Consider the following 16,122-nt stretch of genomic DNA (forward strand, 5'->3'; position numbering starts at 1 on the left):
ATATCAGCGAAGATGAATATGCGTCTCCTGCTCCTCCTCTCTCTTCCTGGCAGATGGGTTCAGGATAATCCGATTGATTTTAGAGACCGGGGCAGAGCAGTGACGGTGAATCCCTGAGCCTCTGCACTTCTTCTTCTTCTCACTGGCTGCGGGAAAACTGGTGAGCCCCTTGTTCTGGTGCCATCCAAATCAATTTTTCCTCCATTTCAATGCTCCTTAGGCTTCAGCTCGGTAATCAATACGCTGTGTGGAGAGGAGTACAGCATTAGAGGCAACATGAAACCTGGGAATCAGAGGGCTTAGAGACCTACATTATTAGAGGCTGAATCATGCATGAAGCAGAGGAGAGTTGGCCGGAACAAGACAAAACAGGTGCTGTAATTACAAACAAAGCTGATTAAAAATGTAGCACTGCATTGAAATCATCTATTTATAGCGAGATAGTTTCTGCACCAGCAAACATTAAAGCATAAACATGGCAGCAACGCAGCAGCTTAAACTGCCATAATGACTGTACAGGCGTGATCACCTCTAGGTTTTATTATTCAATATTTTCCAACATGTACATGATTTTTTTTTTTTTTTTACATATACGATTTGAGTTTAGAATCCAGAACAAAACATTGAACAATAAATTAATGAAAAATGTAAAAGAAAAACTGTAAAAATCCTAACATTTAATATTCATTCTATCAGTGGATTCCACTCAGTGAAACAGAACCATCCCATGTCCTACGTTGGGTATATGTTTTCATTTTAAACCTTCATTTTGGGACTAGCTAGAGACATTACAACATCTACTAACACAGATTAAACATATTGCTCCTGTACAGGGAAATGCTGATGTTTTATTGTCCATTTTCCATCTTAGATTTGCAGCACTATGAAATAAAGCAAAGGGCGTCAAAAGTGCACCTTTTATTTCTACGTAACCGGGGGTCAAACCACAGTCTTGGCTCAGTGCTTTTGTGCTTTGCCCCTGTGACAGAGTGCATATGTTGGGTTTTCTAGGATATATACTGACAGCAAACTGTGCTTCTTAAGAGCATGAATTGCCTCCTTAGCACGACAGAATAACATCACGTATTAGATGTAAAGTGAAAGAACAAAATTGTGTTGGACTTGAAAGAAAACAACCTCAAAGATGCCTGATAAAAACAAAAGTTGCTCTAACTAACGAACTAAATTAAAAAGAGCCAGCTTCCCTTCCTTCTAGTCAATTATGAGGCGTTTTAAATCCCCAGTTAGTCGGCAGGCAGAGAGGTTTGAGGCCTGGTACAGTTTTGCGTGAGGAAATCAAAATTGTGTCTAAAAATGTTAATACGGGCTATTTAAAAGTGACAACTTCACAGAAAGCTGCAGTACAGTATTATTTGCAGGTGTTCAATTACTTTCTCAGTGGTAAACCAATACTACAGAACAAAATATTTTGTTGTATTGGCACAAGTGGCATGCTTTTTCTTGAAAGTGTGCAGATTAAGGTCAAAACAACACTGTTCTTAGGAAATAAGATTTCATATTATTGCATGAAGACTGTCAGAGGTGCATTCTCTGCTGTGGGTGGCAGAAAGTTTGATTTAAAAAAAAATGAAATGTGAGAGTGAGTATGAGTGCCTCCAAAAATTAAAATCTTGAATGATTCAGATAGAAATGCGAGGCAAATGACTTAAATCCATGTTGTTTCAGTTCATACAGAAATTTCTACAATCGTTACAACAAATAAACACCAAAGGAAGCCACACCAGGCCTACAGCTCAGCACTCCCCCAACAGGAAGGCCGATGTCTCCTACAACACTCTTACTTAGATCATCACAACTGCAATCACACACAAACACACACTTTACATCTACTAATGTCTCCACCACCACTGTGCAGTCTCTTGAAATCAGTTCAGACCTGCTGAAAATTGTCCCTTCCCACTTTCCATTTTAAATCCAAAGTTTTTCATGCCATCAGGTGAGACTCCAATTGTTGAAACACTGTTTCTGAGGAGGATCTGCTGGTTTTATGTCAGCTCTCGGTCTCCCTCTCCTCCGTAAAGATAATTATTGGTTCCAGCTGGTTGGACGTACTCCTCGGTTTTGTCCCAGTCGGAGACCCAGCCTCCTCCTCCTCCCACGCCTCCGCCTCCGTTGGGATCCGACCCCTGGTTCATGGCTCCGTAGCCGGCACCGCCGCTCGTACGATACAGTTCCTCTGTCTCATTCGCGAGCTCGTCCTCATCCAGGATGCCACATTTCTCATCGCTCAGCTGCTCTGGTTCGGCCCAGGCCTGTTTTTCTCCAGATGCAAAGAGGCCTGCAGCACACAGACAATCAGCTGCATGAATCAGTTACAGAATATCACCTTTAACAGAGCTGACAACAAACCTGCAGGACTTCTTTACTGAACTTCCACTATGGTTGCATTAACAGACAGACTGCTGTGTAGTTCTTGTTGTTTGATAGACAGATATATGCACAGAGTTAATACACGTAAGGATTAAAATGGAATTTATTTAATTTATTAAAACTGAAGACTTAGAGTGAAGTATTAAATAAATATTTTTTTAAAATGCAGTGTGCAAAAAAGCAGAAAATCTCTAATGTAGAAAAGTTTGCAATGTGCAAAAAGTTACTCGTATTTATCCAGTGTGCAAAATTGAATGCATATCTAAGATCTCAGTATCACAACAGTACTAGATTGCCATACAGGGTGTCCATAAAGTCTCTTTACAATGTTAAGAATTTATTGCAAAAGCAGTTGATAAGATATCTTAACCAGATTTGTTTTATAGTAATCAGTGTTTACTAAAGTTTGTAATCACATTGAAATTGTGTGTTTCAGGTATGCTGTTGGTGAAAGATGTACTGTTAAATGAAACCCTAAAAAATGGCTGCTCCTCAGACCGGTGGATTGGAAGGGATGGGCCAATGCCCCGGCCACCACGTTCACCAGATATCACTCCCTTGGACTTTTCTATGGGGTTATGTTAAAGATATCTTGTATCGAACAAAGTATCAGAAATCTTGTGCTTCAAGTCAGTAATGTCCCATACGTTACTGACTTGAAGCACAAGATTTCTGATGCCATTGCCGCCACTGATGAGGCTATGCTACAACAAACATGGCAAGAAGTCGAGTACTGTCTTGATGTGCTTCGTGCAACTAACGGTGCCCCTATAGAGGTGTATTAAATGAGGTAGAAAATCTTTGACAACCACCGATTACAATAAAACAAATCTGGTTAGGATACCTTACCAACTGCCTTTGTAATAAATTCTTAAAACCGTAAAGAGACTTTATGGACACCCTGTATATTAAGATGACAAGAAGAATATCTACACAAACATATGGGACCGTCTTGTTATAAACGTGACTGAATAGATAAGAGGATAAATACACACCATAGAATATAACACCTCCATAATGAACGAGCGAGGCGATAAGAAACACACCCTGCCACTCCTCCCGTGTCTGTTCAGGAAGAATAAGAGAGAAAAAAAGGCATATGAGAGAAGTTACATACATGAAAAGCGGGTTTCGTTTCCTACTGTGACTTTAAAATATACTAAAGTTAAAAACACATTCAGAGTTTTTCACGTGTTGTATTTTAGAAGTGGAAATTCTGGTTCTCTGCTATATTGAGCTACTCTGTATGCTCTAAACTGATGTAATTTACTCTTCAGTGACAGATTTCTCTGAACATGACTCATGGAAATGTTCTAAAGGAAGTGACACCTCTGCTGCTGTTGTTGATAGTTAATCGAAGATGACTAACATCCTGCCACAAGATAAATAAATTAAACCTCGCGTTGTCCTGCGAGTCAAAACTGACACGGTTGAAAGTTTGAAAATGTGGAAAATGTATATATATATTTTCACAGTGAAACTTCTGATGTCCACATTTTCAACTATTTTGGGAAATCTTTGAACATTTTTTGGTGGGAAAAAAGAAATGTTAAAAAATGTTTCCTAAGAACATTCACCAAAAAAATCAACCAAAATCCAGCGAAATTCGCTGGATTTCGGTTGATTTTTTTGTGAATGTTCTTAAAGAAAATATTAGAAGTTTTACTTATATGTATGTAATCACTTTAGATATTTTTGGTATTTTTTTTGAAGATTTTTACTCATTTTTTGAAAATATTTCCAAGAATTTTCTTGCCAAATTTGGGGATTTTTTTTAAATAGAAGTTTTAAGGTAAAATTTTAAGAAATTATTGGAATTTTCTTCCTGAAGGTTTTCCAAATTTTCAGATACTTGTGGATTTTTTTGCTGAATTGTTGGATTTTTTCAGACAAGGAAACTATATTTTTTGGTGTCCATAAATGAGGACAACAAGAGGGTTAAATGTGTCCGTATACAGTGTCACTCTTTATATGTGTGCATGTCTGTACTCTCACCTTATGCTTCGTCATGGCACCAACTATAAGTGGACACACCATCCCAGACAGAGTGCCCACCCCATTGGAGATACCCATGAGGATACTCGCATACCGTGGAGCAATGTCCAGGTGGTTCACATTAAAACCTTATGAAGAATAACAAAACAAAAGATTAGAGATCCACCAAATCTACAAAACACCATAATGTTTTAAATTACACATTGAGTTTCACCTGAAATGGCAAAACCAGAGAATCCCACAGCCAGCACCAGGAATGTAATGGCAACACCTTTAGTGTGAGAGAAACCAACCACCAGCAGCAGCGTCGCCTCCATCCCAAACCCTGATCCACAGCAGCATCACAAGCACAGAAGCAAACAAAGAGTCACTTTAATACATTATGCTTCAATCTAAGATCCATATTTAGCTGCAGGTTATTTTTATTTTTAGTCCATTCCTTTGTTTTCATAAGGTGCAGTTGACAGGGCAGGTATCTCAAGTTGCTGAGTGATATGTACAGGACGCTGCACGCTTCTCCAATTCACTTTGCTATCAATTTATTTCTATGGAGCAAAAATAGCAAACAGATTCAGGGCTTCTGCTTTACAGTGAGTCATCACTTCCTCCGAATGCAGCAAATGTTTCCTCACACCAGTTTACATGTGGTTAATGCTGTAATTAGCTGAGTGACTGTTTATTGTCTGACTGCAAAGTGTTGAAAAGGCAGAGAAATGCTATTTTATGTGCATTTCTATGGTATTTTAACAATGGGCAGTGAGTTTGCCATATCTCTAGTACATGCATGTGCTTCATTTTTGCAGTTGCATTTGTGCGTCTTCACCTCCGCAGTTCATAAGCTTTCTGACGTTGGTGGTGGTCATGATGTGGTTGGAGCGCAGATAGTCGGCAAGCTGGCCACCGATGGGCACGATGATGGTCATAACCAGATGGGGGAGTGCAGACACTATGCCCACCTTGATAGGAAAGAGAGGAAAAAAGTCAGATCGAAGCCCTCTGATGATGATGATCACTGCAGACACATGTGGAAGCTTTTGTTCCAACCCACTGCCCACATTTGGTTTCCGTCACCTTGCTAATCTCGAACCCAAACACTTCCTCGAAGTACGCAGGCTGGCTGATGAGGAGCAAGTAGAAGGTCCAGCTCCTGCAGAAATTTGCCACAATGATGGCGTACACCGGCATGGAGGTGAAGAAGGCCCTCCACGGTGTGTTGAACTTCTGCAAGAGCAACACGGGCAACCAGTTTTAGTGATTTTGTTCAGCACAAACATGCAGTTATTTACATAAAAATATGATCAGTAAATAACTGATGTGCTTTTATTGTGATAAGCTGTTATTTGTTCATCTGACTCTGCACGTTTGTTTACCATCGATGCACTCATCTTTAAAATATCTACATGACCTCATCCTTATTTAGGACTTCTGCAATGAACAAAAATAGTACCAGCATGCTGCAAACTATCCACTTTTATGAAAATGTCAGAACAAGACACAACGATGTGTTTAACCTCAGTCATTATGATGTGGTTCAGAGTTTGAGGTATTTTGAAGCTGCATGCACTGACCGTGACTGTATGTTGGGCGGATTCGCCGATGCTCTCCTCAATGTACTTCCTCTCCTCGTCAGTGATGGTGGGGTGAATGGCTGGACTCTCATACGACACCAAGATCCAGAAACAGTACCAGAAGACACCAAAAGTGCCTGTAGGTAGAGGTGGAGGGTTATTTGACAGGAGTGGAGAAAAAGGAGCAATTTAAAAGTGGAAGAAAGGCCAAAAAGAACAGATATTTGGACTGCAGATGCTTTGGTACAGAATTAAATGTTCAGTTCTCTAACACTGCGTGTGAGGGGTCTGTTTTATACATATATAGTCTCATCATTTGTTTCACATTTAGATCTAATTTATCCAAACCAGTAGTCCATATCCCTTATTCACATTTTGGAAATGTTATTAAGCTATTTCTTTAGCCTACTTTTGAATTTCTGGTGGTGACCTTTTATGGTTTCCTGTGCTCACAGTTTCGGTATGTGTCAGTCTCTACGTTGTCACTGTTAACACAAGAATCATCCTTTAATGTTTTTATAGTTGCTCCAGATTCATGACTGTCAGTCTTCTGTTAGCTTTACTGTGAAAACAGTCACACTGCATGTTACTACAAATGTGTTGTAGTTCGGTACAAAGATCCTGCTTCAGTTTTTTTTAAACACTTAGAATCAATGTTCAGTCCACATTTCATGAATTCCTTAGATCAAAAAGTCAAAGGTTTCTCACCGTAGACGTAGAAAACAGACGACCATCCAGAGTACTGCACGAGGATTCCAGCTAACGGCATGGCGATCACAGCACCAGCATAAGAACCTAAACAGGGAGAAAGACTGGGCTTAGGGGAGCACTTTAGGTTGTTTTTCATTTGTATGTCACATATAAATCTGCCACCTGTGTTATCACTCAAGCCAATTGTCTATAAACTGGCAAAAAAAAAAAAAAACAACTGTGAAAATGGCCGTAGCAATTTACCAAAAGTTCAGTTTGCCAAAGTGTCTAAAATAAGCACAAAGTAAGGGTGCTGCAATGTAGTGGAGCCGACAATAATGATATGTAAAATAGTATATACATTGACACCATAGTAATAATATTTATATATAACAATAGGTAACATTACTGCGTATTATTATTACATTTCAAATAATCCAAGGTCAATAGCAATCTGGGTGACACCCAAACCTAGGTAGTGCTGGTTTCTAACAACCATAAGAAGTGAAAAAGAGGAAGTGGAAGATGGTGCTACCACACTGTGGCTTCTACTGGGACAAACCCATCAGGAGGTGACAGATATGAATCTTCCCACAGTTGAAAAACATTTTTAAACAATTGTAGTAATATTGTTGCATTGACTACTCTGGACCACAATTATCATGTAGCAGTAAAAGTCATAGAAAAAGTATCAGAAGGCTAATAGTAAAAGTAGTATTATCATGGCAGCCCCAACTCGAAGGCATTTATAAGGATATATATAAGCAAATGTATAACAAGGAAAACAGGAACTTCTCAGAATTGTTGGTTGGAAAAAAGTAAGAAAAAAGTAATTTTCCGCCACATGAAGTAGCATGTGATGTACAGTGATAATGGACATCCAGTATTTAAAGGTTTGGTGATCATGGACTCACCACAGAAGGCTGTTGTGGCCAGACGACTTCTCTCAAGAGGGGGCGCCCATTTTGCCCAGATACCATGACAAGCTGGATATGAAACCCCCTGTGGGATATGAAGTTAAAGGCAGGAATTTAGACCATGACAAATAGTCTAAAGATATATTATTCAAATAGAAATCCAACTCATTGCAAGTTTTTTTTTTCTGTTTAAGTAAAGCACCTCCACAAGTCCTTGAAACACCCTGACGATGATAACACAGCCAAAGTGCATCCGTGCTGCTGTGGGGATGAGCATGTTCAGGCAAGATGTGGCCACTATAGCAAAGCCAAACACTCTGAGGAAGAAGACCGAGAGAAAGTTGACATTCAATATACTGGACTGTAAATAAGAAATGCGCAATAAGGTGGATAAACAGACCTGTTTGCTGCAAACTTTTGGCAAATGAAGCCTCCAGGGATTTGAGTGACTATGTATCCCCAGAAGAAGGAACCATGGATCATTCCCACTGTTTCTGGATCCCAGTCGAACTGCGCTTTCTGTTTGGACAGACAGTAAGACATGAGGATCTGTAATATTGTGTCTAACAGAGCAGAGACTCCATAATGCTGGATGTTAGATTAGGTTGGATAACCAGCAGCTAACATGAAGGAAGAACCAGGACAGCAAGTGTCATGGTCCACCACTGACACCTACTGAACACTCACCAGTATTCCTCCTCAACTCTTAAACATTTAACCCACTTTGTTTGACCTGCAAATTAGAATTTCCACCTCCAAACCTGCTTTAAACCAGCAAACCACTTTGAATCAGCAAAGGGCCTCTCCCTGACTGATGCACACTGCTGTCTGCGATATGACCGGATGGTTTAGCATTAAGGCTTCCTGTGGGACAAATTGACCCGTCTCACAGAAGACATTTTGATCTGTCATAACAGGAAAAGCTCGGCATTAAAACATTCGACTGAGGAGAGCTAGAGTCTTGTTCCAGGATCTTGAGCTGTCATGGCTTTTACTGAAACACTTGATGGGATGGAGGCATGAAAAACAGCCAAAAAACATTAAACTGCAAGAAAAAGTGCACAGGTGTCCACATACTCATGGCCATATGTGTTCACGAAAGATTTATCTCGGTGAATAATATTTTCCATGCTGTTTTTGACTTTTTCATTTCAAGAAAAAGGTGCCACAAACTCTGTCACTCACCACTATGACCTCCTTGTTGTCTCTGTAGATGGTGTGGCTGTTGACCATGCTGACGATGGCCACGCCCAGGTTACATCTGATACCGAAGGAGATGCAGAAACCAAGACCGGAGAGGATGGCGATGATGTAGCGCCTGGGCAGGCCGAAGCATGTGCAGTCCACCACGGGCATCTCTTTCTCCTCCACCAGCTCCGGCCGGCCCTCCGCCGACAGCTCGATGGTCTCGCCATTTTCCTGTTTCTTCTCAAGAGCTCTGTGAGGAAGAGATCGGAAAACCCAAAAGTGTCTATTATAGTTTGGCTTCAAGTCACTTTTTTGGCATATTGCATTAAGACAATCTGCTCTCTGAAAAAAAACAAAAAAAACATTGTAGCTTGGGATAGTTTTATTTGAATTTCTGGGCTACCTAACAGTTAAACCTTCTCTTTCTAACATTACAGAGCAACTTTTGCCCTCTCAATATAGTTTGCCACAGAAAAAAAACTTGAAAATGCACATTAAAGCATCCTCTAATGCAAACCATTTCAGAAATCCTTCCCAAATAGTCAGAGTGAAAAGTTTACCGACACATTTCAGATTAACTTCTCAACAGTAACAGGAAGTGGTTCAACTTTGAACACTTATTCAGCCCTCCCAAAAGGTCAGAGTTCATGTTTTGTTTACTTTTTGACTCCTATATTGTTGATTTTCTTTCAGATGCATCAGTTTGTCGGTGAGCCTGAGGTTTTCCAAACTCCTGCTGCCACAGTGAAAACAGATCCGCCTCTGAAGGCCTCGCTGACTGACAGCTTGGCTTGATAAAAGTGCAAAGATCTGGATGTTCAGACAGTTTTTCTCGCTGTCGGTTCGACATGTAACTGCAGCACCACAACAAAAGACAGTCAGCACAGTTGGCTGTTTGTCTCCCCCCGCTAAGGCTCGGCTGGAAAAGCTTTGACTTCTAATGTCTTCTCAAGGTGTTAATGTATTGAGAAGTTTGGTTTGCAGATCTCCTGACAGAACCGGCCAACAGCGAGGGAAACAACGCGAATAAAAGACAGAAACTCGTGCTCCTCTTCTCTTTTCAGACAAAGCTACCTACGCTTTCTGAGAAAGCCTGAGAAACCGTGACCTCTGGCCGCCTCTAACAAGCATCAAATATGTATCCAAAAGCAGCAGTCATTTATTAAACATGACATATGCAATGCTGAGTTCTCACATCAGACTGGAGCTCTGCGGCTCTAGCTGTCGGAGCACAGAGCTGCTTTCATAATTCACCTTTATTTATTATACACAGTTATGGTTTTCACACATATGAAAAAGCTGAAAACAAATATTCCAATAGGCTCTGTCTGGTAAATGTGATTTACAGCTAAATTATACACACAGTACTCTGTTATACTTGAGCCAAATGCATCAGTCAACTCAGCTTTTAGCCAAAATACAACCTTCAAGCTTGGAGTGGAGGGTTGGAGTGTATTTTATAGACTATTTTTTCTGGGAGCTGGTTGTAAGGACACAGGGAGGTGAAAGGAACCACATTTAAGTGTATCATGATTCTTATCTGATTCCATATTATGATTCTTATGAAGACTCTTATCATCAGGGTGCCCCATTAATAACAGTGACCATTGTGAATACTTATCATGGCCGGGATGACAGTCTCTAACTACAAGCCTGGATATTGTAAGCCATACAGCTGCTTATGCAGATTAGTATCAAATGAATATATGAAATCTGACAAACATCAGTTCCCCTGTGAAAAACACACTGAAACAACTCAATTACAGCAACAGCAGAGCAATTTAAAAAAGGCCAATACAGTTAAATGCCAAAAAAGTTGATTTGTATGTACTGTCTTCATGTCTTTAGTGTGTGTCTAGACACATTTTATAACATATACCTGCAGCTCTGAATACCTCATCCACTATTTTACAAGTCACTTTGATAAATGCACTGTAAAAATCTAAGTTTACGGAAATAACACAATAAATTTACATTAGTTTCTGTTTTGCTTTTTAAAAAATGTATAGAAATGGTCATAAAATTACAGAAATTAACTGTAAATGAACAACCAAACAGTTATTTTAATGCTAAATTCTCTTTCTCTCTTACAATTTTGTATGTTTTAGACAGTATTTATTGTCCTGCCTTCTGAAATTACACTTAGATTTACATGAAAACAACAATAATCATCTGTAATTAAATATGTAGTTCTTTATATAAAGATTTAAGCCCATACTGTCAATTTAAAGTTTTCCTCGGAATTTTAACAGTTATAATTATGTGAAATTTGCATTCAGACTCTGTAATCTAGCTACAAATAAAGCAAAAACTGTCATTACATCCAACATAATGCATTGACTTTTATTTTGAAAGAGTAAAAAGAAGCACAGCTCTCCAGGTGGGAACTTCATGTTGCTTCTCTGTTTTATATTATCTCCACGCCCTTACTGTTGGGCATTCATTTATGGAAAAAAAATATATTTTCATAAAGTTTGGCGTCAGTCTTCACTTTTTGTTGGATTTTTTTTTAGTTGTTGAGAGCTTTGTAGAATCATTTGTGGAGAACTGGTTGCGGTCTAAGTTTATCTTAATTACTATCAGTTAGGCAGATGCAGATATGTGATATTTTCATTCAAAGCTCTAAAAAGTCATTCAAGGGATCAATTCCCAACACTAAATTAAATGCAAGGTTGCAAAAAGTCAAATTTAATGATTTAGGTAAACCTTTGAAGTTACCAACATTATTTTGAAGGGTTGGGTTGACATAATGAGGTTGGTAGTTGCCTCAGTTTAATATTGTTGTGTATTTTAAAGTCAAATTCTAGCATTAGTTTATTTAAAACTAAATTCGAGTTGAGGTAACGTAATGAAATTGGCTTGATTACATTTTTCTTCACCTCAGTATGTCACTATTGGAGCAACTTTATTCATGTAACTGGCTAACTTTAATGTAATTAAATGCAAAACATGCAAAAATTCCAGTTGAATAATGTGGAAGTACTTCTTCAAACAATTCCTTTTTAATTAAAATCAACTTTTAAACTTGTGTTTATGCACAACAATACCTCTGACTGAAGAAAAAAAGATAATTTCCTGAACTCAGTGTAGTTAGCTGGTTGAACATGATTTTATTAGGATTTGATTACTGATGCAGATTGTCATATTATAGTTATTGTTTAATTGAATTTGAACATTATTTTTTGTAGTGCTGCTCTTAACCTCACCACTGACAGATACTGGCAAAACAGAACTGTGATGCTGTTTATTTATTCACTTTTTTTTAAAGGTTTACATCTTTTTAGAGACGATAAATGAAAGTAGAGAGAGACAGATAATCACAAATCATCAATTTGAACACACGCCTCAGATTTCTTTACATTTCAACCAAAAAATGTGTCATTCTTAGATCCTCAATAGCATTAAGAATACGTGACACACGCCTTTGTTCATGTATACTGTTAGCTCACCAGGTTAATCCTGCCAGTTGTGTCATCACACTATCAAACCAGCAAAGCTTACAGCAGCAGATCTCGCAGCTGTCGAGGTTTATAAAATGTGTTTCAGGTGAAGATTTAAAAAAAGAACTGGATACTAAGATATCAAATGACAAAAAGAGAAGCTCCAACAGCAGAATTCCTGCAAACAAACCAGCAGAGATGAGGAAACAACAGCCCCACAATTATAAAACATACATGCTCTGTTAGTTACTGTAAGCAGGGGTTCCAACAATCTTCAACACTGATCAAGTATTAATGATTCTCACTGGTAAATTATTTATATCTCTGGCTCTCTCGGACTATTTTTGTCTGGGCGGGCCTCTCGCTTCATTCTTCCTGTCTCCTCTTCATCTTTAACCCTGCCTTTTACCGTCAGCTCCCCTGACTCACGCAGAGTCTAACACACAATTCACAACATTTCTGTCTTCCTCGACACCAATTTATTTCCCTGCATCTGGATTGTGTCCATGTGGAGTTTTCTTCCTCTGCAACACAGCGATTTTTTACCACATTTTCTTGATCGTATCAGTTGACTTTTCATGACTGACCCCGAGTTAAGGAAAATCCTTTGTAATCCTTCCAAGCTAGCTGACCTTCTCCTAGTTGCACTTACACCACGAGGACAGATCTGAGTGCAGCAAATCTGGGGGAGCAACTTAACCTCAGTGAGGAGAAGCACAGTTTTGAATTTTAATCATACACAAGCATGCTGATTTCCTATTGCCCTTGCTGTTCATTGAGTAGACTTGGGTGTCTCTTCGGGTTAATCTCTTAATTCATACGTCAAGGACAAATGTCAGGTCAGTTCAGCAGCTCAGAATCATTGATTGGATAAGAGATGGGTCAAAAAAGTGGTGTTTGAAAGAGTGAAAAGCCTCATAGCACTGTACCTACTGCTACAAACATTGTAACATAACAAAATAAGTACATTTTGGACATCAATTACAGAATTTAACTGCAAAAATATTCCTCTTGAAGAAACAAAAAAGCCAAATCATGCACTTGAACGAGCTATTTTTCTCTCATACCCTACTCACATGTCAGTGTGCCCTCTGATATGGACTGTCAATCATATTATAGCATTATTGATCAAACATTAGAGAGAACATTTCATTGAAGAAGCCCAAATAAACGAGGCTTAAAATAGAATGGATGAATGACAGGAGGAGACTATCAGTTGGTTGTACATCAGTGAAGTGGCTGCTGTGGGATCTTGATTTAAACTAGAATTCCAGATAAAACAATTGAAAATGATGAAACAGAGCAGCAGAGACAGATCCATTCCTTCACAACAACACATTTTTCACGCAGAAACCATCTGCCTGCTCCTCTCTCTGTGCGACCCCGTTGGGGACGTCGCGTGCCCATTGCGCGTTACGCACAGCAGCGACGCACCTGGGGAGCACCTGAGAGCACGTGCGCTTCACGGAACCGATAGCCGCGCGCTCTCCGGCCTTATCCTGCCTGTCAGAAGCCCCGAGGAAGGTAGGTAGGTAGGAAGGAAGGAAGCTGGGGAGGAGGAGGGGGAAGGGACGCAATGACGAGCTATCGGGCTACTTAGAGGAAGAGAGACAAGTGTCCAAGGTGTACGGCCTGCAGGGATTTACGTGGGCCGACAGCTTGGACGAGGAGAGGCTATTTCTGGAGAGGATTTAAGTGTTTAGACGCTGCATCAAATCCCGAGAGAAAGAAAGGGGAGTCCATCAATACCTTTTTTTTTTCTTTGCTTTCAGATCACTGACCAGGCTCATCACACCTCGCAACCTCACACACTGTTCACGAATGCATTTAGTATTTATTTTTGCAGCTTTCTGCCAATAGGATCAATAAGAGATATGGAAGTTTTTAAAAAAGCCACACTGACATGCCTCATTATGTCCAAAAATGTCAGATTTTCTTGCTTGATCTGACCTTGACCCATCACAGGTTTTCTTCCTGACAATGCAAAGAGGCTGCAGCCTTCACCTACTGACAGTTTTCCTGGAGCTGCTTTCCAATAATGAAGTGTGTGACAAAATAAAAGCCTCTCAGGCCTCCTCTACACTAAACACTGGGAGGAATAAATAAATAAATACACCACATTATGAAAAGTAATTCATAGAGACATAATGTCTGATTGTTCAGTCCACAAGATAAAGGTGTGACAAGTCTCATGCGATTTAGCAATGTGACAGCACTGCAGGAAAGCTTGAAGAAATGGATCCACTTATTGATCCAACGCTTCATCTTACACTGACGGGACAGTTTGCGCCTAATATGAAACTTAATTCAGCTTTTTTTATTCCTTAGAAGCATGTGAGGATAGTTTACGTAGCATTGCGTGTGAAAGAGACTGTAGAGATTACTTTTAGGTGCCAGAGCGCTCTGAGAAAATACTTCTATACGCCTACAATGCCTCACAAAGTGACTGTGGAGGCAGATGTGGTTATCCAGGATCATGGACACCTTGATCTTTTCTTTATCTCCTATCTTCTCAAATGACAAATGCTCCAGTTAGAGCAGTAACTAAAACTCTCCTCCAGCTGCCCAGATTATCTCTAACTTAAACTTTATTTTTAACATTTAAGTGCAGCCCGCTGTTCTCCGGTTGTATCTGGACCCACAGGGGTTTTACATACCCGTAGATTTTCCCGAGAGTCTTGGCTGCCACGGCCTTAAACCTGTCCGGCCGGATCTCCATCCTCACGACTCCAGGACCGGACCAACGTACAGTCTTTGCGCGCTCCCGACTGAGCGCACACCCTTCTCCTCGGCTCCCTGTTCCTCGTTCTTCTCACTCACATAAAAAATAGTAAGATTTCACTTGGTCACCAGGCTCCTTAACCCGCAGTGCAACAGAATCTACAGTCAGCGGCTCAGATTGTCCAGAGATTTAGCTCACTTCAGGTGCCTTTGTGTAAAATCATCATCTTTCAGCTCCACTTTTCCAGAGTCCTTGAGGTCCAAACGAACTTCTTTACACTCTTTGGTGTCCGTAAAGGTTCGCAGCGCGCCGCTGGCAACTTTCGACAGGATTCATGGCCAAACGGTGTCTCTGGCCGTGGTCCTGAAAACAGATTACTGCTCCCTGCGCGCTAATCTCTCCAAGTGTGTGTAGTGAGTGGAAGGTAGCATGTCACTTCCTTCCCCGCAGCCCGGCGTTTTAAGCACCGACTCTCCGAGCGGCGGCTATTCTGGGAGCGCACAGAGCCTTGAATGGAGAGAGTTGGAGTAAACAGTGTCCGATCGAAGCATATTAACAGACTTCCCAGGTATTTGGAGGACGAGGTGGGCAGGGCGCAGGGATGACTGTGGGTGGACTGTTGGTTATTTGAGCTTTCAAGGCCACACATTCGATTTAAAAAAAGACCATAGATGCGCAGAAAAATTAAAAGTAAAAGAAAAAAGGTGGCAATGATTTATGGAGATGAGGCAGGTTCCAGATTTGGTGGTTCTACTTTGTTGTGCGTTGATCTGAGCGTCTCCTGTGCGTCACAGCAGCAGCAGCAGAGCGCCATAATGCATCAACACTGCGAGCACTTAGATATGGGTGTGAGAGCTGCTCAATACGTTTACTTTATAAGATTCATTTAGGACATGTGGCTGGTGAAGCTGAATAAAAGTAACAAACAGGAGGTATTCTTTCTTTGAGGAGATGTTGATAGGAAGCTCAAAGGACTACATGGTCACTATAACTGTAAATAATGAATGCCCAGGTTATAAAGAGTTTAAGAGAAGAATACTGCATTGCTCTAATTATGTGTGAGGATAGATTTACTTAAGTACTCTACTTTAGCATAAATTTGAAACACTTCAGTAAAATATTTAACTTTTTGCGTCACCAACAGCTGTAATTACTCTAATAATCAAGATTTTTGCACAAATAAAAACAGATGTTTTATCATTAATTAAATT

General features: G+C 40.0%; 1 protein-coding gene across 1 annotated transcript; it reads right to left on the bottom strand.

Moving 5' to 3' along the window:
* Positions 1-525: 525 nt before the first annotated feature.
* LOC110964036 (vesicular glutamate transporter 1-like) lies at positions 526-15,736 on the bottom strand. The gene is made up of 13 exons (XM_022212616.2): positions 14,847-15,736; positions 8,747-8,999; positions 7,962-8,080; positions 7,764-7,878; positions 7,559-7,646; positions 6,663-6,749; positions 5,955-6,091; positions 5,458-5,607; positions 5,210-5,342; positions 4,601-4,711; positions 4,387-4,514; positions 3,387-3,456; positions 526-2,299 (listed from the first exon to the last, which is right to left on the bottom strand). Exons 1-13 carry the CDS (start codon positions 14,906-14,908, stop codon positions 2,007-2,009), a joined length of 1,746 nt encoding a protein of 581 aa, XP_022068308.2. The 5' UTR covers positions 14,909-15,736; the 3' UTR covers positions 526-2,006.
* Positions 15,737-16,122: the final 386 nt, after the last annotated feature.

This window comes from Acanthochromis polyacanthus, chromosome 19 (genome assembly GCF_021347895.1).
Source record: "Acanthochromis polyacanthus isolate Apoly-LR-REF ecotype Palm Island chromosome 19, KAUST_Apoly_ChrSc, whole genome shotgun sequence".
Taxonomy (NCBI): domain Eukaryota; kingdom Metazoa; phylum Chordata; class Actinopteri; family Pomacentridae; genus Acanthochromis; species Acanthochromis polyacanthus.